The 21,119-nt window shown below is 38.0% G+C and overlaps 1 protein-coding gene across 4 annotated transcripts in view; it reads right to left on the reverse strand.

Moving 5' to 3' along the window:
* EPS15 (epidermal growth factor receptor pathway substrate 15) overlaps window positions 1–21,119 on the reverse strand; it is a 68,555-nt gene that overhangs the window by 23,027 nt on the left and 24,409 nt on the right. For all 4 annotated transcript variants that reach the window (XM_041483066.1, XM_041483068.1, XM_041483064.1 and 1 more), the window contains 11 exons: window positions 17,329–17,370; window positions 13,382–13,471; window positions 13,015–13,062; window positions 11,911–12,006; window positions 11,442–11,507; window positions 10,886–11,011; window positions 10,393–10,452; window positions 9,439–9,633; window positions 7,820–7,965; window positions 6,870–7,029; window positions 3,399–3,484 (listed from right to left, as the gene is read on the reverse strand). In XM_041483066.1, coding sequence (XP_041339000.1) covers window positions 3,399–3,484; window positions 6,870–7,029; window positions 7,820–7,965; window positions 9,439–9,633; window positions 10,393–10,452; window positions 10,886–11,011; window positions 11,442–11,507; window positions 11,911–12,006; window positions 13,015–13,062; window positions 13,382–13,471; window positions 17,329–17,370 — 1,115 coding nt within the window. The remainder of the gene's footprint in view (window positions 1–3,398; window positions 3,485–6,869; window positions 7,030–7,819; window positions 7,966–9,438; window positions 9,634–10,392; window positions 10,453–10,885; window positions 11,012–11,441; window positions 11,508–11,910; window positions 12,007–13,014; window positions 13,063–13,381; window positions 13,472–17,328; window positions 17,371–21,119) is intronic.

The raw sequence follows: 21,119 nt of genomic DNA on the forward strand, positions 1-21,119 counted from the left end.
TTATTTTTCCTGCTGGGGTGGGAAAACTGAGCAAGAAATAGAACTGCAGGCAGGTATGTGTGGTTAATAAACAGCATTTATACATTGCTGTCACTGACGTGCCTGAGACTGTCAGAGATGCAGATCACTTCCTTTGTATTTCAACACAAGCCAGGTACCTAAATCCTTGCAATGTGGACTAAGCAACAGGATACAACACCCACCCACTGGCACTTCCATGAGCCAAATCAGAGCACAAACAATGAATTGGAAAGAATCAAGTGAAAGAAGTATTGTCAGGCAGAACAAGAAAAGCTTAGGCAGCAGTCTCAGGCAAAGGAAAACAATCTGAGTGTATATAGTCTGCACATAACACATCCCATCCTCCCCCCAGAAATGCCTCTTTGTTTCAAAGAAAAGACAACACAGAACTACTTAATTCACTAATTCTTATGAATACCTCCATTTCTTTAACAAACTATCTGCTATGCCCCTTTAGGAATGCTCAGCAACTGAAAGAACCAAAAACAAGTAACAAAATTGATTTGTTGGATATGACAGATTTCCTGGATCATAAAGTCCCTTACTACATTCAAAAAACAACCCAAAAAAAAAAGTGGTCTTGCCAACAAAGGACACTTGTAACCAATCCAAGCTAATTTTTGAAAGCAATACAATTTCCCTATGCATTTTAATAGCAGTCAGGTTGGGAGAACCTCATATCAAATAAACTAAAAGCAATGACTAATAGATGGTTTCTCCCATACAGATGCTTCATGATTTACCAAAACCCTAAATTTAATACTAATTTGTGAATGGAGTCATTTATAAATGGGAGCCAGCACATTGCAAATATCTTTCATAGCTGAGAACTGCAAAGTCCCCGTGTCAGCAGAGGTGTTCCAGCCAAACATTCAACCCTGGCCAGGCTGAATCACCTTAGATACAAAAGCAAAAAAAAAAAAAAAAATCATAGTCCTGTCCCATAATAAGATGATGACTACTCACAGAGTTGGTAGCATTATATACACTCATAGTTGCCCAATATTTCTTATTTTCACATACATCTATAGTTGTGGGAATTCCTAATGTAGTAGTACTTCAGTTTGGCAATACTGGAAAAAATGCCAAGGGTTTGCCTTGTTTCTTCTAACATCTGTTACTCACAAACTCTTCTGCTGCAACAGCTCAGTTACTGCCAAACCAGAGGGTGAGAAGAAATGATCTATCCTACATTAAAGTTCTTAGCTAAGGTGATGTAGATCTCTGAAATTTGAAACAAAAGTTTGATGCAAATGCATGGCAGGGAGAGATTCCCCTGTTTTTCTGGGGGATGTTTTGCTCTTTCATTGCTATTGAGAGACCAACTCATCAGCTTTATGGTCCTTTTAACCTGATTTATAATTCAAGACAATTAAAATATTGCTATCCAGCATATGTGAAGGATGACATCTCTGGTGAGATATCCCAAGTTAAGCTCAACTACTCCTCTGCTAAGAGAGGAATGTAGTGTCAGTAAAGCTTGAAGAAATTCCATGAATTTGTAGGCCATCAATAACTTTAAAAGCAAGCAAGCAAAGCTGGGTTTGTTGGGGAAAAAAAAGGTTTTATGGCTTGAAAAAGAATGGTCCAGCCTTCCACCATGTTGATCAAGAAAAGCTTCAAATATCTTTCTAAAAATATAGTGCAACTGAAACAGAATTTAGAGACAGCAGTGCTAATAGGCAGCATGATGCAGGTTCCACAATATCCCGAGGCAAATCATTCCCCCCACCAGAGGGGTATTATCCTCCCTAATAAGTGTTCTGCATTTTATTCTTCATCTGATCCTCAACCTCCACCTTCCTGACACTGTATTTATCAAATTAGGATTAACAAAGCTATTGCCCACCAGACCTCTTTCCCACACAAACTGCTGAGCCACAAAGACATCACCTCTATATTCTTTGCTCAGTCTCTCCAAAAGCTGCTCTCCACACATTGTCATTCTTATGGACATTCTCCTCTCCTGCCTTTTTTTTTTTTTGTCGTTTTTTGTTGTGCACTTCAAAAATAGATTCAAGTTCTATTACATTTAGCACACTGTTAATCCCATTCTGTTCTGAACCTCTAAATCATATTAAAGTAAACTTCCCCTTTCTAAAAAAATACACACTAAGAGTTGCCTCTACTCTATCTTCAACAATCTAGTATAGTTCAATTAAAAATAATTGTCAATGTATATTTGCCCCTCAAGAAATGGAAGTAATGACTTTTCCAGGACCATGGTTCCTTCATACCTCACAGTAAGAAAAGAAAACCAGACTCAAACAGCCTGGCTTGCATGTTAGGCTGCAAGCCCACCTACTGAAAACCAACTTCTTCTAAAAATTCATGCCAGCCAACAATTTATTTCCTTCAGTAAATATATACAGTTGCAAATCCTATTTCAGGTTAATAAATGTGAGTGTCCAAAACTGGAATGAATATAACCTGAAGAAGAGTGGAGGCAGAGCAGGGAGAAGCAAGGAGGCAGTGGGAGTAATAAGAGAGAATAAGCAAGTGAAATGAAAATATATTTATGCATTTAGGAAACAGATTGTGCTCTGACACACTGCCAAGTCAAATCATTCCCACAAGTGACATGAATTAGAGAGGCAGATTTCATCATGACAAAGCACCACTCACTTAAAAAACAGGAAAATTTACTGTTCTTAATATAATTTTCAGTGGATTTATGATAGTAACAAGAAAAACACTGCAGAAAAATACTTGCTGTCTCAAGAGCATTACCAAGACTATAGAAAATATATTAATTTTATTTTCTTAGTTACTTGAAGTCATCTTAATTACCTTAGAAATAATTAATGGAATCCAAGAGTCTGCAGACATAAAACCAATTTTTCTCAGTCCAGCAGTTTATTTTATTACACAAGAGCAGCATTCCCATCTTTACCCCCATCAAAACCCTAGCAGTGGTCCATGCACAGTCATCTTCCCACTCCCTATCCTGCATATTACTGATCCATCTCACTTTTCCATCTCACTTCCTTACTGCCACCAAAATCAAGTCCTTGGAATGCCCTCTACAAATAAAAGGTGACTAACACTGTCTATATATGGTTCCAGCATCCCAAAGATTTGCTCCATTCACATCTGCCAATAAAGATGAACAATGGAGAATATTTCCAGGTCAGGTTGTTTCAGCTCTCTGAAACACAACCTGAGGGCAGAGGGACAGACCCTTCCCAGCCCTGCTGTCATTAAGTGCACTCATGTGAGTGAACAGGGAGCAGCACTGTCACACAGTACTACAGACATGCTCACCCTTTACTTAGCAGAGTACTACCACCTCCTCTTCTCTGCTGCACTGAATTGTTCTTTAAAAAATAGTAAATGGCACAATCCAAGGCAACTCTGGCTATTCCTCCCTTACATACCTCTGTAGGTCCACAATTTCATTGTTTAATGTATCAAGTTCCTTAATTGCAGAAAAATCTGCTACAGGATTCGGTCCTTGAGTACTCTGAAAGATAAAAAATAAACACTGTTAGTCTAGAGCTTATGCCATTCAACTACTACATTCATTTTACTTTTTGTGGCAACATGAGCTGTCCTCTTGTAACAACTGCTGGTAGCATTGTATTTCAAACCTTCAATCTTAGAAACCCCAAAAGAGTACAGATGCTGTATGAGCAGAACACAACATACAGCCAAAGCATGGGGACACCTCAATTCAAAGAGAGTTTGTCTCCTTGTAGACACCTTCCACAAAAGTACAGCACCACCTAATCATACCAAAAAAATAGAATCTTGTTCTAAAGTAAGTCTCATCTTACAGCTAATATTTAGGTGGTTTCCTAGCATTCATTTGAGAGAGGTTTGCTTACTACTTTTATATTTCTTCACCATGGTGATCCTCATGTTGCAGAGTACAGACACTGATTTGCAAGGATTTAAGAGATACTGAGCTCTTTTGACAGGAATCTCCAGAGTACTCAAGGAAACTCTGATATAAAATCATAGGGTAACCTACACCCATGAGTTCCCATTTAATTAATGTCTTTATAAGACATTGAGTAAATTGAGACAATGATTGTAATACAAATTATTTGTTCCCAAAAAAGTACACATAAATGGATAGAGAACAAATGCTGAAGACAGAAATCACAAATGCTGTAATTATTCTTCTGTGCCTTGTCACAACATGAACATGCTTAGAAAGCAACAGCCATTGTAGCTGCCTCCTGTAAATACCTCAGCTCCTTCAAGTCTTGAATAAAGTCATCCAGGACAAACACAACACTCCGAGGACAAGGGTATACATATAATTTTAAAAGGCAAATGATACCCCCAAAATAACACAAAAGTTTTAAAATGCTTAAGTTTCTCTACAGCTAAGCAAGATACTATTAACTATGTGCTTACTCAAACTGACACTCTGGGGAAGAAAAAAACCAAGAGCTATGAACACCTAAACTGTGAGCACACTGTGGCTGAGAGTATTGTTCAGCAGAGCTACAGACTATTAATGCATATTTTACTAGCACAAATGGTATGAACTGGGAATTAAAAAAAAAAAAACCAAGAAAACCAACCGAAGAACCAACTATACAGCTCTTCATAAACTGTTTAGTGTACAGCTTCTCAAATGGGCAAACTAGCTATAATGCTCAATTCTGCTCTACAGGAATTCCACAGGAGCTTTGCAAAGTTGATCATGGCATTCAAATGGGAGATTTTACTTCTCCTATGACAAGGATAGCAGGAACACATGGAAATATTAGCTGCAAAATTTTTTTTTCCAGGCATCCTCCTTTCACCAGTTAAAGAAATTCTGCACACTAATGCCAGTATCAAACTTGAGGAAAACATAGCTCCATCTTATTTTCAATTGCTCAGCAGAACTGGTGGGGGGCAGGAACATAAAAGCCAACATTTTTAGCTTCAATACACGTGTTAACAAGGGCAAGTTAGAACCATAGGCTGCCATTACTACATTGCAATATGCATGCAAAACAGCACCTCCAGTTTTTAACTCAAAGTTGTAATAAAAGGAAATTCCCATCAAAATTCTTTGAGAGGACCTTACAGAAAAGTTTAGTTTTTATGGCTTGGTATGCAAGTGGTGACTACAAACAGTTCTGGGTCAGGAAACACAGCAACAAGGTTTAAACCACAATGAAATGCCTTATTGATATTTCTGTCAACACCTTTGTATGGGTCAACTCAGCAGAAGCCCAACATGGTGTTTTGGGCTTTTTTTCTCATGTATGTCACACCACATCAAGAAAACCAGCAAAAAGCCTGCCTAACTCTGCCTCCTGACTCAAGCCTTTGAGTTCAAATCTTTAACAATAATCTTGGACCAAAAAGAGTTCTTTCATATCAACAAGACAACACCTCTTTTGAGAAAGCTCAAAATGAGCTGAAGGTTCAGCTCAATTTAGTAAAAAACCCTCTTGTTCAGGATTGACAGAGCTAACTGAAAGCTAACTTACCTTCTTACACAATATTCTCACTCATCACTTAAGTTAGTAATGAAATAAAAATCACACTGATGTCTTGGAGAGTTTTACAAAATCAATTTACATGCACAGAACAGCAGTAACCAACATCTATTGCTTTCTAATCACGCAATGCTCTGTGCTATCTTCAGCAAACCTGTGGGTATAATCCTAATGACAACTGCCAAATGCCACACTGGGCTACTACTCTGTCACCACTTCCCCTGCAATTTCACCAGGAAGACACAGAGTTTTCTCTTTTCAGTTTAATCAGCCCACAGGAGCAGCCCCAGAGGTCTGGGCTCCAGGAAGAACCTCGGGATTACTCTGGATAAACAACACCAGAAATCAGCAGAACTTGAGCTGCAACACACGGTGATACCTGAGCGAAGTGCTGAGCCCATTCATGACTATGTGAGAGTCTTAGGAGGATGCTCATTATTAAACCAACAGACAGTAAATATTAGAAAAGCAAAGTTTCTCTAACCTTGAGAAAGCAGAGTTAACAAACTGACAGAATAATAAGGATGAAAAGCAGAGTGGTGCAGAATGGAAAAAACAGTCCAAACTAGAAAAGAGACATAGAAAGGAAAGCAAACATACAAAAAAGATTAGTAGAGTTGCAAATAAAGCAATTACTTTTTAAAAACAGAATGTAAAAGCAAATTAGATACCAGTTACAGAAACTCAAAAAAGTAATGTCAAATTTTGAGTTTCATTTTTCCATGTGTGAATTTTTCATTCTGTTTAAGAAAGTTGCAGAATTTTTAGGTCAATGCATTGCACAACCAAGAAAAGGTAACCCACATCAGACTTCATGATGTGTAAAACACATAAGAATTTGTGATGACCTCAACCATTCTGATAGCTACAAGTTGAACTGCTGAGGTACAGCTAACTGCTGGATTAAGATAGATGGCAACCAACAGAATATGGAGATCTCTAAACTATCTGTGAGGTATAAAATGGGGGACCATTTACTTTTAAAACTTTAAATAACTCTAAACTTTTAGTTCACATTGTTTCCAAACTTATTAAAAAAGATTGATGTAAAAAAGGTAACTGAACACATTAGGAGAAAAGCACTGAACTTGTGCATGTCACTTCAGATGGAAACTCAAATTTCTTTAAAATGGCAGCAGAAGGATTATTCTTTCAAAAGAGAAAATAATGCTTTCCCAACATAAGATCTCTCTGCTTGGTTGGCAGGTGTAATAAATGGCAGCTTCATTTTGAAATATGGATGGAAGTTTTTTGTCATTTCTTTGCACCTAAGATTTGTTTTCCTCCTGATATTATGATAAATATAAGGTACTCCAGCACTTGAGGTTGCTTCTTGCGTAGCCTTTGAAATTAACATTATTTGTTTGAGATGTACACCAAAAATGCCAAACCCATCCTTACCTTCTGTAAACTGACACCTCTGTCTGAAGGTGGAATCATCTCTGGAGTCAGAGCCTGAGGAGGATCAATGCCCTTTGTTAACTTCTGGTTAATTAAATGGAAAGCCAAAGCAAACTGCTCCTTTGAAAGCTTCCCGCAGTCCTTGGTGTCACAGAGAGCCCTGCACAGAGATGCACATGAAATGTAAAAAATCCTCATTTCTCCAAGTACAGCCCTATTTAGTGTAGCTGCTGTCATTTACAAATGTGAAAATTGCTAGGGTGTATCTCCTCTTCTAAAGCAAAACTATAGGCATAGGAAACATCACTCAAACACACACAGAGCCACTTTCACTTTGCATGTTGAGGCCCACAGTTGTGCTCTGGTGAAAAGCACAATCAGGGCTGTAGGTCACTAGCAACACCTTCAGAGCCAACACAAGTTTATTTACATTTTTCTAAATTAGCAGTTATGTTAAACATAACTTAGGGAAAAAAAAAAAAAAAGTTGTTCCTATCAGTGTGCCCAACAACGGCTCACAGCACAGAAAGAATTAAAAAGCATTGAGTGCAATGAAGGTATTTCTGTAATGAATAATGCCAAATGAATGCATAGCTGTAAGGAAAGACATGCTGTAGAACGAGATGGGACATAAATCTTGCATGCTAACAAATTTATAGAAATAATTCCCTTTCCCAGTACATGAGTAGGATCAGTGATCAGATACCTGTGATGATGTGATGTCTTAAATACACAGGGATAGCTGAAGTGCAGCATTTGTAACAATCTCTGTTCAGGCATAAAACTGATTTCCACACATTTCTGACCCAGAGCAGAAGGAAGTAAATTATCACTGATTATACAAAGGCCATGCTATTATATACAGAAATGTCACTCTCAGAAATGCCAGCATAGCAAGAAGTGAGAACTATGCCATCATCTACACAGCTGTCACAGGGAAAAAAACCTACCAGATATGTGCAAGGAGAGCAGAAGGCAGTCCTGTTTTCAGGAATAGTTCTCTGGCTTCCACACCTGACACAAATCCATCCATGTCCTTGTCAGTTTTCACAAAGATCTCATCGTACTTAATTTTGTCTGCAGGCGACACAACCCACTGAAGGGGGGTGAGGATGGAAGGGAAAAAACCAAAACCACAACACTAAGATACAGGCAAGTTCTGTTTCCAGTTCAGACTTACATAATTCAAGGACTACAGCACAGACTTTAAAAAAAGTGATACAGGTGCCTAGTTCATGAACCAGTTTTATCCTTCTAAACAGACATGCAGAGATCCTCAAGCAACTGCAAAAGTAGAAGCATTTCCCTCAGGAAAGCAGCCAGGCTGCTTGGTGCTGCTCTGCCCCTTTTTCTATGCAACAAAGGCATTCCTTGGAGGCTGGATCTCCTCCCTCATCACTGTGCTCAGTCACAGTCCTGCTGTCTGGCTCTAACAATTTTATTCCCCTTTACACAGCTGAGAAGCTTTAGCTGGAGGGACAGGAGAGCTGCTCAAGCCCAGGTTGCTAACAGCTGGGCACATTCTAAATTGAAGAATTGCCATCTGAACAAGGTAAAGATGGGAATTAGAGCCACTTCTGTTACTTGAGCAATTTTTCACAACATTCAGCTAATATAAAGATGTCTGGGGTTTTTTGAGTGAGAACAGCTTCAAGTGCATGTATGAATGCTAATTAATTTCAGTGCACACAGACAATTAACAGATGACTGTACAGCACCAAATGGTGCTGTACACAAACTCACCCAGAATGGCACTGCTCTGCAATACATACAGCAAGACTTACCCTCAAGGCAAGGAAATTTCCAGGTTAAAACCTTGACACCTCCAAAATTAAGATGCCAGTTTCTTAGTGATTACTCAAATGTCCAAGCTGCATCTGATGCATTAAGTACCACAGCTCTTACCTCAAATACCCTTATCAATGTTTTTTCTTATTTTGAATAGAACAAGTTATATATAAGCTACTTGGAAAGACATTTCCCAGCTTTTGGACTCTAAAACTATGAGGAGGAAATAAGATGTCTGGGGATGGTAAGAGGCATCAAGTTGACTAATAATCACTCAAACAAAAATCAAATCTCCTGTGTCTAGGTGAATGTGCTGGACCTTTTGTTTCCTTTTCCCATTGCCTGCATTTATCTATTCCATTTTAATTCATATCTTCTCCAGATTGTCCACATGCACACGCATACATGACTGCCACAATCTGTTTTAAGGTGTCTATATTCCAATCAGTCATCCAGAAAACTTGTGCTCTGCAGATGTGTACCTGGATCACTACTTTTTTTTTTTAGCTTGAAATAATTTGTTCTAAAAACTATTTTGTTCTTCAAAATCTGTACTAAACAATATTTTTTATCAATTGTTTATATCTGAAGACATCTAGAAAAAGTAGAACAGGATAAATTTTACACCTTTCCATCTGGTCTTCCCATCAGCCTCCTAAAACCAACCAGCAGGGCAAGAAGCAAACTAAAAACTTGTATCAAGTCTCTTCATACAGGCAGTCTCTGAAGCACAGAGCTAAGAGCAGAAACCTTCTAATCCCCAGTAACTTCATGACTGTACCTGTGTTAATGGTGTTTTGGCAGCTAAAATGCCCACAGGTGGCAAGGACTGATGAGGCTCTTTGGTTGAAGATGGTATTAATGGCATTGCTCCTGGAACACTGAGAGGTTTTCTCTTGGATGGTGGCACCAAAGCTGCAGGCAAGGACATTGGCACTGGTTCTTTCTCCAAAGCACAGTATACCAAAAACATGGCCTGAACAAGAAAAAAAAAAGGTGTGTGGATGCAAATACATTAGAAATACATATACATATACAGAGACTAAAGAATTAATTAACAAATAACTTTGTAGCACTTTTTCATTATGTTTCCCCTTCACAAGCCCCTCAATTGATAAGATTGCCTTCTAAATTGTGTTTTTTATTACCACTTTCTTTTGAGGATCAGTGCTTAGCAAGTGAAGTTCAGTATCTTTTAGAACATTAAAATAATTTTCCAAGCTTGTGCCATTACTTGTGGAACTTTATTTGAGAGAAGACTTCAAACACTTCAATTTATCACAATTTTTCCAGAAATTGCTCCACTTAGCATTTAATTCTTTTGTTGTGGCCATCTCCAATTTAACACTTCTTACATTATTTCATCAGTCATGGCTTTAACAGTGTTAAAATTCTAACTTACTACAAACTCTCCTCAAGGATACCTTGAGGCATTCAAGTTCTATAAATACTGAAGGTTAAGGTAACACTCAGTGCAAACACTCAAGTGTCTCATGGGACAGCAGATCTCAGGTGTAAGTTTTTAATGGCTCACCTAACCCACAAAGAAAGTTACTGCTGTGTACTGAGACACATTCAACAAACTGACAGAAACATTAAACAGCACTAAAACTTGATTAAGGACTCTGAATAAAGACAATAAATGAACCACACAAGTCAGAAATTAATACACAGTGCATCTATTTTAAACCCTGCCATCAGGCTTTCAAAATCCCAAGAGGCAGAAGATACTTACAACTGCAAACTCATCTCGGTCCAACATTCCATCACGGTCAATATCACTCAATTCCCACACCTACCAATAAAAAGCAGAATATAGGGATCTTTGACTAAACTGCAGCAGTTTCCTACTTAAAACCTTATTAAAAACAAACATGAGAACAGCCTCCCCCCACCATATCTCAAGTGCTATTAACAACATTAGTTTGCAGTGCGCAATGTAAATTCAAATAAACCACACAAAAGCAGAGAGATTCTTAAGCTGGAGACAGAAGCACCCTGCCCTGACCCAAGTGCTAAAGAGTACACATAACTGATAAACTGCAGCTGGAGGTGATCTGTCCAAACAGCAAAAGAAATTTTATTTTTCCGTTCAAAAGCCACTCTCCATAAAATCTAATTCAAAAGTTAGGCTCATTACTACAATCTTCAATTTGAAAAACATGTATTGCTGAGTGCAGCACAGGTATTACTTGTGAACTGACAATTAAGAAGAAAGATATTCTTACTCGTCCTAAGATATCCACTGGCAGTTTTGAGTTGAGGAGCACAGGTTTCACCTTATCCCCTGACAACAGTCCATTCACTGGATTTAGGCTGTCAAAAATAGAATCATACTTGACCTTGTCTTCCAGCTGCAGGGGCAGAAGAAAAATATTACTTATGCAAACAGTCACATTCATAGCCTAAGAAGCAGAAGTTCTTTCAAAAGTGTTAACTTTTTTTAATAAAGACACATTGCAGTTCCTGATGCTTATAAGAAAACATCAAAAAGATACTATTTTTAAGTCAGAGATTCATCAAAACCCTGTGAGATTTCTTCTTCAATTATTTTCATGGCTTCATGTAAGAACCTTTTTTTTTTCTTTATTTTAAATTTCTAAACATGAAGAGATTTCCCAAGAGTCAAATGTTCTTATTAAATTAGGTCTATTAGCCCAGTTACAAATTTGACAGGAACAGTAACTATCATACTTTAGAAATGTAGCATTAGATTTTTCTAAGAAAGACAGGTTTTCCTGCAAACCAGTAACAGTTCTAGGTAACAGCTAATATTCAGTTTACCTTTACAGCCCATGGTAGATCACTTGATGCTGTTCCACTGAGTAGCAAAGGACTACTAGTATCAGTCTAAGGAAAAACAAGGCAAAAAACCAGCAGACACATTAAAAGAGACGTGATTCCGACTTTGAAAAACCACCCCCGTATTTGAGAAGCTGCTTCTCAAAGCCAGAACTGCATTGTAGTCATTCATACCAAAATTTAGAGCAAAAAAATTTAAAATGCTTATCCTGTTAAGGACAACATTAACAGAACAAATACCACATATCTTCAAATTATACACATTTTATATTCAAATTCCCACTAGAACATGTAGCAGCTTATTCCATGTTGCTTGATTTTTTCCCTGTTGTAGGGCCCCACTGCCCTACAACATCACCTTCTGAAGTGTTTGGTATTTACACCAAACCTTCCTAATTTTTCACTTAAAAGCAGTTCTTAATAATATGTTCAATTAAAAATGAAATCTTACAAATCTTGGTGGAGGAACAGGCAAGTTAAGACTACTCAGGGAAACATCCAATCCATTCTGTGCACAGGCTACAAGTCGCAGAGCCACAAAAAATTCCTACAGGGGAAAAAAAAACACATTTTGAAGGGTTTATAAACTGAAAATAGATGTGAAAATATACATTTTATACAAAAATATAATTTTAGAACATAGTAAAATTTCAGAAGAATTAAGAGCTTTTCTAGTATTACTATACTAGATGAAAAGTTGCACATGGCTTCAAAGGGAGTCAGAAAATGACAGAAAGCAGCAGTCAGCAAATGCTGGATTCCCCCAGTAGGACAAAGTTTGCAATTAATTTTCCAAGAATTTAGTAACTTCCTGGCCAGTATAGTCAGCTCTCAGCACTCAGTTCTTCTATAACAGAACAGCGAAAATTTGAAGTGTAATTGCAGCTGTTTATCTTGGAGGAACTGAGCTGATCCCACAGATGGTTAATGGAGCAGAAAAAAACAGAAAAATGAACCAAAAGAAGCCAAAAAAACCCCAAAATTGTTTGGTAGACATTACAACCTCCTCCTCTTCCTACCATGGGAAGAAGCAGTTCCCTTTCCAGGGACTGTTATTTATATTTCAAATCAAACAGCACCACACATTAGAACTTTTGGCAGTACCACTGAGACATAAATTTTGTCCCCACACTGCTCATTGCCACAGCTTGGGAAGGACAACTCCAAACAGAATGTACCAATGTCAGGTCCACCAAACTTAAAGTAACAATAATTTTGAAGATTTTACAAGAATTTTAATTTCTGCATTGTTTCCTACAAGATTATGAGGAAAAAGTCACCTTCTTCGTAAATGCAGTACATGAAACCTTAAATTACTTCTGAGCAAACTTCACAGCTACACATCAGCCCATTTTGCAACCTGAAGAAAAGTTGATGAGGCAGCTGAAGGCTGTTTAATTTATTGTAGTTCCACTCAAACAGGAATTACATAGCCAGTCAAAATTACGAAAAATCTGTTAGAAAAACTGCTTTCCTGAACCAAAAATTGCAACTTTCATCTTGTTTCAAGGCGGGGTAATAGTTAAGAGTCATACACCACATAAATAAATCATACCTGTTTGTTCAGGATACCTTTGCCATCAGTATCAGCTAGGTCCCAAATCTGAAACATAAAAATAATGAAGGGTTCACAGCACTTCAGAGGAAGATGGCAAGTCCTCCCTCCATTTATAATGGACTCTTGGAGGAAAGTTCAAGTCTTAACCTTCCTGATAGCACTTAACTGTGATGACAAATTTAAATATTGCAATAATTCCCATGACTGGAGTGAAACTATTGGAACTATTGGATAGAACAATTGAAAACACATTAGGGAAGATCATGTATCCTGTAGTACTACTAAGTATTTTAATTTAAACAGGATACTATCTGAAGCAAGAAGACAGGATATTTAAATAAATTAATGAATTGCCATTAAATACCTTTCCAAGTACCAAATCTGTCAATCCAGACTTTTTCAAGAAAACAGCTGCATCAGAAGCTAATACTCTTCCAGCATTAGCAGAATCAACCTGGGGGAGAAAAAAATCCTCACATGACAAACTGACTTTTGAATTGATGCCATCTCTTTACACAGGCTCTCAAAAAGCTACTGAAGAGGAATGCTCAATTTAACAGTCACTTTGAGGACAATCTTTTGAACCTATCTCATTAGCCCCTCCTAATCACAGGCTTTTCTTCTTGATGCCATCAAAACACGTAATTTTTAAGAAGAGAGAATTCCAGGGTTTGATTACATTTCATTGTCCAGCTCTGCATTCGTTACTGTTAGGGTCTGAAAAAGAAAGCTCTGCTTTGAAGATACCTTTACCATCACAGAGGGAAATACTCCCTAAAGTGAAATTTATTTACACTGTGAAGAAGTGGTGATATTGGCAGAATACCAAGCAGCATCCATCTCCCTGGATCAATAGAAAGATTATTAAAATAAAGAGTTATTCAAGTTCTTAAGTGGAAATGGTATCTAAACGAAACTTTTTCAAGTGGGAAAAGAAAAAGGAAAATTTACATCACCTACATGGTGATGGTAAGGGCAAGGAAAACAGAGGAAAAGGTGAGAGTCCTTGAGAGCCTAAAGAAAAGGATTCTTAAAAAGGGCACAGTATGAAAATAGAACTAAAGGTATCTTCAGTCAATTCAGACTGTCAGCCTTACTACACCGCACAGGTAGGGTGATGATGATGACAACTGCACCATTTCCAGTCTCACAGCTTTGTGTTTAAACAAAGGCCATATTCAATATTGTGTTTGGAACACAAGACCAACTGCCCAAGTTCACAGCTGCTGCAGCACACACAAGGTGCTCAAAGCTAACAGCTTCCCAAGATGGGATTAGAGCTGGCTCCTGAAAGACTGTGGGGAATTTATCATTTGGAAGGAATGCTGCAGCAGGTGTCTGTACATATTTCTGAAAGGGAACAAAACACTCTGAAATCCCCAAATTGTAATTTAATATGAAAGTGAAAACAACTGTTGTTTTTAACATAACCAGTATGATTTTAATTAGGAGAGGGCTTTTCCTGTAACTGAGGATGCCCTGGTCAGAGCAATAAGGTTGAAACACTACAGTCCAGCAGTTGGGCTAACTGAGTTTTGGGAGAGCTGTTCATCTATAGGCACAAAGCTGCCAAGACAGAGCATCAAACCCCCTTTTAAATTGTGGAGTCGACCTTGCATGTAACACAACAATCTTGGCATCCACTCAGAAAACCTCCAGCCTAGCACTCCTCCTTCAAGCAAGTCAGAGAACACCACAGTATCAGCTGTGTTTACTTTTTAGTTCCCCAAGCTAGAGGAAGGTGACTTTAAGGAATTTAAGCAGGATTCTTATTTAACCCAATACTGATACTAGTTTCTTTTTGTACAATTAATTATCAAAACCTTAGTAAGTATTTTTAAAGGGCTGATTTCAATTTCTTTACAAATTACTGAGTCTTGAATGCTGAGGTGGGGTTACTTATGTTTGATTATTGCACTGGGATGATTGCTGGTGTTTGTCAGTTATACACCAGCTTGGCAGAGCTTTTCCCCTGATGTGTAAGAAGCAGTTTCCACACCTGCATCAGCCAACAACCCCCTTGTTACAGCCTGTCTCCTGCAGGACCAGGAATTACCAAAAGTTACAGACATATATCTGATGTGATTAGGGCAGAAGGTTACAGTGAGAAGTGCTTCAGCTCAGGACTCATCAAGAATTCAGCACTGCTTCCCTGCTGCACTGCATCATGTGATTAAGTAATTTCCTAGTGCTTTATGACAGGTATTTAAGTTTATCCTTTAACCTCACCCTGCTTTGAGTCAGTCTACAAAAGGTTAAACAGAAAAATATTTCTTTGAAAGAAAAGAGTGCCTACTGAAAGGCTGAGGTTCCAATCTCATTCTAAGTACAAAGGGCAGGATTTACACCCATTTCACAACACACCTTTTGCCAGATGAATTCCTTTAAGTTTGTGATAGAACTGGAAGTGTACTCAGCATCAGAGCTGTTCCAGGTGATGAATTTATTCATATAAAAGCACACTCCACCAGCACCATAAGACAAAGTGGGAAATGTCTCTCTGAATTTCTGTTCTGAAATCTGACATCTCCTTATCTGAGGAATGGAAGGGAAAAGTTCCCTAGTGGAACTGAAAGTCTTCAGACACGTTTGAAAGCTCCTCTTTAGGAAAAATCCTTGCAGCAAAGAGTTCATCTGAGCAAGTCAGATAAATAATCCTCTGGAAAACAAATCCACTGGCACCACTTCACTAACAGTAACATCATGTTTAAGGAATCCCTGTTCCTGTACACTACTGAAACCACTGGACAACAAACAGTGCTCTAGTTTCACTAGGCTATGTATTCCAACAAATGGAAGAACTGACTTAGCCACCAGTATCACATTTGTGCTTAAATTCAGTTCCTTTATCCGAGTTTTTGCTCCACACTTCAGTGGCTGAGCAACTGCAGTCAGGAGGAAGAGACAGGCAGATGGCAAAGGTGGTACCTGACAGTGAGAGTCAGGACTGAGCTGGCAACCACCATGTGCAGAACAATCAGTTCCCAGCCTTTTCTTGTGCTCTTATAATGATATTTCATTACAAGGGACTCTCCTAAGGTTTTTAATCCAATGCCTAGAGATAAGCACACAGTGGATTTGTCCATCTGAAGGAAAACTTTCTGAGGGTGATACTATCTCCTTCAGCCACCCAGAGCCATCTGAACTTTGATCAAGGTAAACTCTCTCTTCTTGTTTAGCAATTTCCAATCTGCTGCTCTCCTGCAGTGGAGAAAATCCCTTACTGAAGTACAATGGCAAGCTCAGACTTCAGGCATCACAGGCTGATACACCTGAACTGCTGGTTTTTTCATTTGATAATGGGACTAATCCTCTAAGCAAAATCCAAAAATAGGGCATGGATAGAAATCATGGCCTGGTCCCTTCCTCAGCACGTAAGTTTACATTCTGATGTTGACACACAAAAGAAGCTCTTAAATAAGGAGGCCATATACACCATAACCTGTCTTAGAGGAACATTACCAGTTGCACAAAGGAAAAGAAAAACTTGGTTTTTTACAGGGTTCATCAATTACTCATCAGGTGTATTACAAAACAAAATTATTTTAATTGTTTTATACAGACAAGTAGTTTAACTTGCTTGAAAGTTTTTTACAATACATTTGTACAATAAAGTATATTATGCACATGACAGAAAATACTGTTATTACAGAATAGGTGAAACAGCTGTTTTTAAAAGAAGTTGCATTTACAGGAATCAAGACATCTTGATGTCAAAATATAGAAGACAAGTGATAAATAAAATTTATAGTCTTATATTTTATTTATACATATTTTTTATTTTTGCGTCATGAAGTCAAAAGATTTGCATTTGTTGAGTGAAGCTGCAAGAACTACAGGCACTCTTTTTGCATTCAGTGGCCTTTTATCCAAATTTCACTCCTTGCAACATCCTCTGATTAACTCTGGGGATATTCTGAGTGAGAATCAAATTTTACATGATGCTAACTGAGCTACAAATGCAAGAAATTAATCTTCACTTGTAAAAAGTAACTAAGAACATATCAATACAGCATTTTTAAAGAATTTACTCCATCCCAAGACCTCACAGTCTGTTAGAAAACTCAAGTGATGCATGTGATACACACCTGGTAGTTCCCTAGAAAATAAGGGTCATCTTACAACCAATATTAAATTTATACTGATGGAGCTCAGACCTAAGTGTTAGCTACTATAAAAATACATTTTAAAGCATGATAATTTTTCTTGAACTTTAATTGTTTACACATTGTTGATCAGGCTGAGTCCATAGCGAAAGAGTATCAATCCTTTAAAATCCAAATGAAGTCTGTTCTTTCAGAATATACATACCTGTCGATAGAATTTCTCATACACAGGATTTGCACTCGACAGCTGTAAAAGAGACACAGAGAGAAAATGAGCCCTGGAGATCCATATTTCAATTTCCCTCTCCCTGGACAAATAAAGATAGAAAACACACTCCACTGGTCTACAAAGAAGCATTAAGGATTTATTCCGTCCAATGATGAGGAACTAGGACAGCTCTTCGCGCTGTAACTTTTAGAAGACTGACTTCTTGTTTTGCAGCCATTGACACCAGCCCAGATCAGATTTCCCTCAGCCAGGTCACCAGGTGAGGCTGTGTGGAACAGGAACTCTTAGGCAACATTGCCCAGGGGTAAAAGCAGAAACCTGAAAGGACTCAGCCTAGGAAGTGCTCTCTAATATTAGAGTACAAAGCAATATAATTTTATTTCACTGTCCTCTGCATCATTCTTTAGAATTTAGTGTCATATGCAACCAGTCTGTAAAATTTTCAGTTACCCAAATTAATCCCTGGATTCAAAACTAAACCCACAGCAACAGCACCACATTAAAATAGAATAATATTCTAACTTTGGGTTTTGTAACTTGAACCCTTGCTGGGGATAACTTCTGCCTTCATTCCACTGCCCTCTACCAGACATTCAGGGCTCACCTAAAGTTAAGTGGACAAGGATAAAACAGCTTCTTTGGAAAAGATTCTTTCTTTATTTTTAAATTATTCTTAGAAACTAAAAAAAAAAAAAAAACAAAAAAAAACAAAAAAACCCACCAAAAACCTAAGACCTGAAACAATGCAAAACCTAATTTCTTGGCATATACTAAATACCCTTGCCCAACAGATTGCCAAAAAAATGAAGTGTTAGGATTACCTCTCTTCCCCAATATAAAAATAGGACAAAATCAGACCCTGTTTTCATTAAGTGCATGTTGCCTAAACCAAAGGCATTTATGCAGAGGATAACCCTAAAATTCAGAGTGAGTTGCCCTCACAAACCCTGTGGGAACAACTGAGCATAATACAAGCTCATTACACAATACTTACAAAAAAGCCCAGAGCACTTAAATTCAAATATGATCCAAAACCAGAGTTCTCCCCCTTAAGAAGATAATGTCAAACCCCAGGATTTGCAGACCTTTGTACAAATAGAATCCAACAAAGTAGCTTCTCTGGATTTAAAATTTAGATGTTCAAATGGAAATATGGAAACCAACAGCATCATGGATGTTGTCAATCACATCTTTGTAAAAACCTTTACTACAGATTGTATAAATGGTTGACAATTAAATAACACCACATCCATTTTCCTACAGCTGCTGTTTTGGTTGAATACTCCATGTTCACAGGTGCTGATTATCAGAAAATTATACCAAGAGAAGATGTTTGGTGGAAATTAATTTAGTGTGATCTTATGCAATTACAGAAAGTGTGCAGCATCACCAGAACATCCTAAAAGACAAATTATTGAGTACAGCTAGAAATAACAGGAGAGCTTCCATTCACAGCTTGTTCAGCAAATACACTGCCCCAGAGACTCAGCTTTTCTAGCTGTTTTTTTCATTTGTGTTTGGTGGTTTTTTGTGGGTTTTGTTGTGTTTGTTTTGGGTTTTTTGGTGTTTGGGGGGAGAGGGCAACAACAGGAACACACAGCTGGTAAGGTTTTATTTGATGGCTGGGAGGTGGGTGGGCAATACCTCTCCCACAGCCAGACATGAGAAATTACATATGCTGTTTTTTGGTTTGTGTTTGGTGTTTTTTTGTGGGTTTTGTTGTTGCTGTTTGTTTTGGGTTTTTTGGTGTTTGGGGGGAGAGGGCAACAACAGGAACACACAGCTGGTAAGGTTTTATTTGATGGCTGGGAGGTGGGTGGGCAATACCTCTCCCACAGCCAGACATGAGAAATTACATATGCTGGGAAACCATCATTGGTATTCACTGCAATACCTCCATTTTTATAGCTTAACCTTGCTCTGACTTTGCTCTGGTACCCAAAGACTTTTATTATTTCAGCCATCAACTAAGCATGCAGTTACACATCCCTTAAAATAGCCTGACACAATATATTCAAGTTTTGCCAGCCCTCAGACTGCCACAACACCAATACAACAAACAACTTCCAGCAATCATTTTCCAGCACCCCGCAGCACGCTGTATTTTCTTACCTAAACCTCACATGTTTTATTTACCCACTCAGACACACTTTGCACAGCAACCTACAGGGGTAGCTCTCCCAAATACTCAAGTATTTGACTTATTAAGTGTTCCTTCATGAGAATGTAAAAGTCTAGGCACAGGACAAAACCAAAGCTGTGAGCAGAGAACGGAGCTGGCCAGCGCAGCCGCTGGAACCATCGATTCCTGGGCATCATCATCCCTCTTGCCCAATGTCACCCTTTGTTCAGCCAAATGTCTCCTTACTGCAGCCAAACTGATCACTGTCACTCCTGGACAGGAAACATGTTGAAGTCCTGAAATGGAAACACTAAGTGCAAATAATCTTTTCATTCAGTACTTAAGAGTATGAGCCAGTAATTCTTTACTTCATTAGTGCTTCCAATATTCATTTTAACATCAGTATGACTGCAGTAACTGGAATTTCCTGTGAATAGAATAGCAGTAGTAAAAAAGTTTCTCAGACTGCTTTACTAGTAAAAGACTTGTTTTTCCTTCAAAGTTTACCCCACAATAAACCAACAGATGCAAATATAATCTAGGATATTTTTCTGGGATGAGAAAAAAAAATACAGTTCAACACCTTTCCAAGTGCTGCCTTAGAATTTACCTGGCAAAGTTCATTTTATGGGATTTGTAACAACAATTTGCAGAGTAAATTCAGCTTGTTTTAAATGCAAAATATGGGAGGGAGAAAAGGTCAGATTCCACAGTGTGTAAAAATAGAAAGACATTATTATGGCTCCATGTCAAAGTTGATCACTTCGTAAGGATAATGTGTGTTGTAGTAATTACAACCTTTGATACAAACCTATGAACTTTAGAATGATAACCTAGGAAATAAAGAACACCTTCAGGGACACCCATCTTTTTCATCTTCTGTTGTCAATCAATCCCCATGTTTTCATGCCTCTGGCACATTCACATTTAGGTGTAATAAGATACTATTACCAGTCTGTCCACCCCATCCAGCCACAACCTTCCTTCCAAAAAGGCTTAAAAACAAACAAACAAAGGCTGTCCATTGAGAAAAACAAAAGTAATTTCCCCTTCCAACCCCAATGAGCTATCAGGGGAGAAACAAGCTATTCTATCCTGATTAAAATCCAAAATACCATATTCTATCACAATACAAAGCTCTAGGACTCATTTTAAGAGTTTCCAAAAGACACAATCTGACCTTAAATGTTCTTCCTGTAGTTAGCCAGCCAAAAAGCAGGTATGCTCAGGGCAAGCTGGTTTCCTTACAATGCCATTTCAAAACAACAATCAACTTATCTCTTTTTCCTCTCTTGCTTTATTGTCTTAGCTGAAGTGTTTCAGGGTAAAGCTTTCTACCACTTTCAATTATATAATCAGGATTATCTCCTACAGCAGTAGCAAATGTAAAGAAAATATTTACTACAAATTTCTATAAAATTATTACCAAGTACTTAAAAATGCAGCACTTTCTTTCCCATTGAACAGCTGAAGCAGGCACAAGAACTGCCGTCTTCTCTCTGCAGAGATGTCTGTCACTGCATAATTAGAAATGGTTCCATTTAATTTTCAAATTGCTACAGAAAATCTCCACCATCTTCTAATCAGTACTGAACAAAGCCTGTGCAAAATGAAAGAGTAGCTGCACTGCCTTTGTAGAGGCAGC

Source organism: Pyrgilauda ruficollis, unplaced genomic scaffold (assembly GCF_017590135.1).
Source record: "Pyrgilauda ruficollis isolate IOZ18807 unplaced genomic scaffold, ASM1759013v1 scaffold6, whole genome shotgun sequence".
In the NCBI taxonomy this organism is placed as follows: domain Eukaryota; kingdom Metazoa; phylum Chordata; class Aves; order Passeriformes; family Passeridae; genus Pyrgilauda; species Pyrgilauda ruficollis.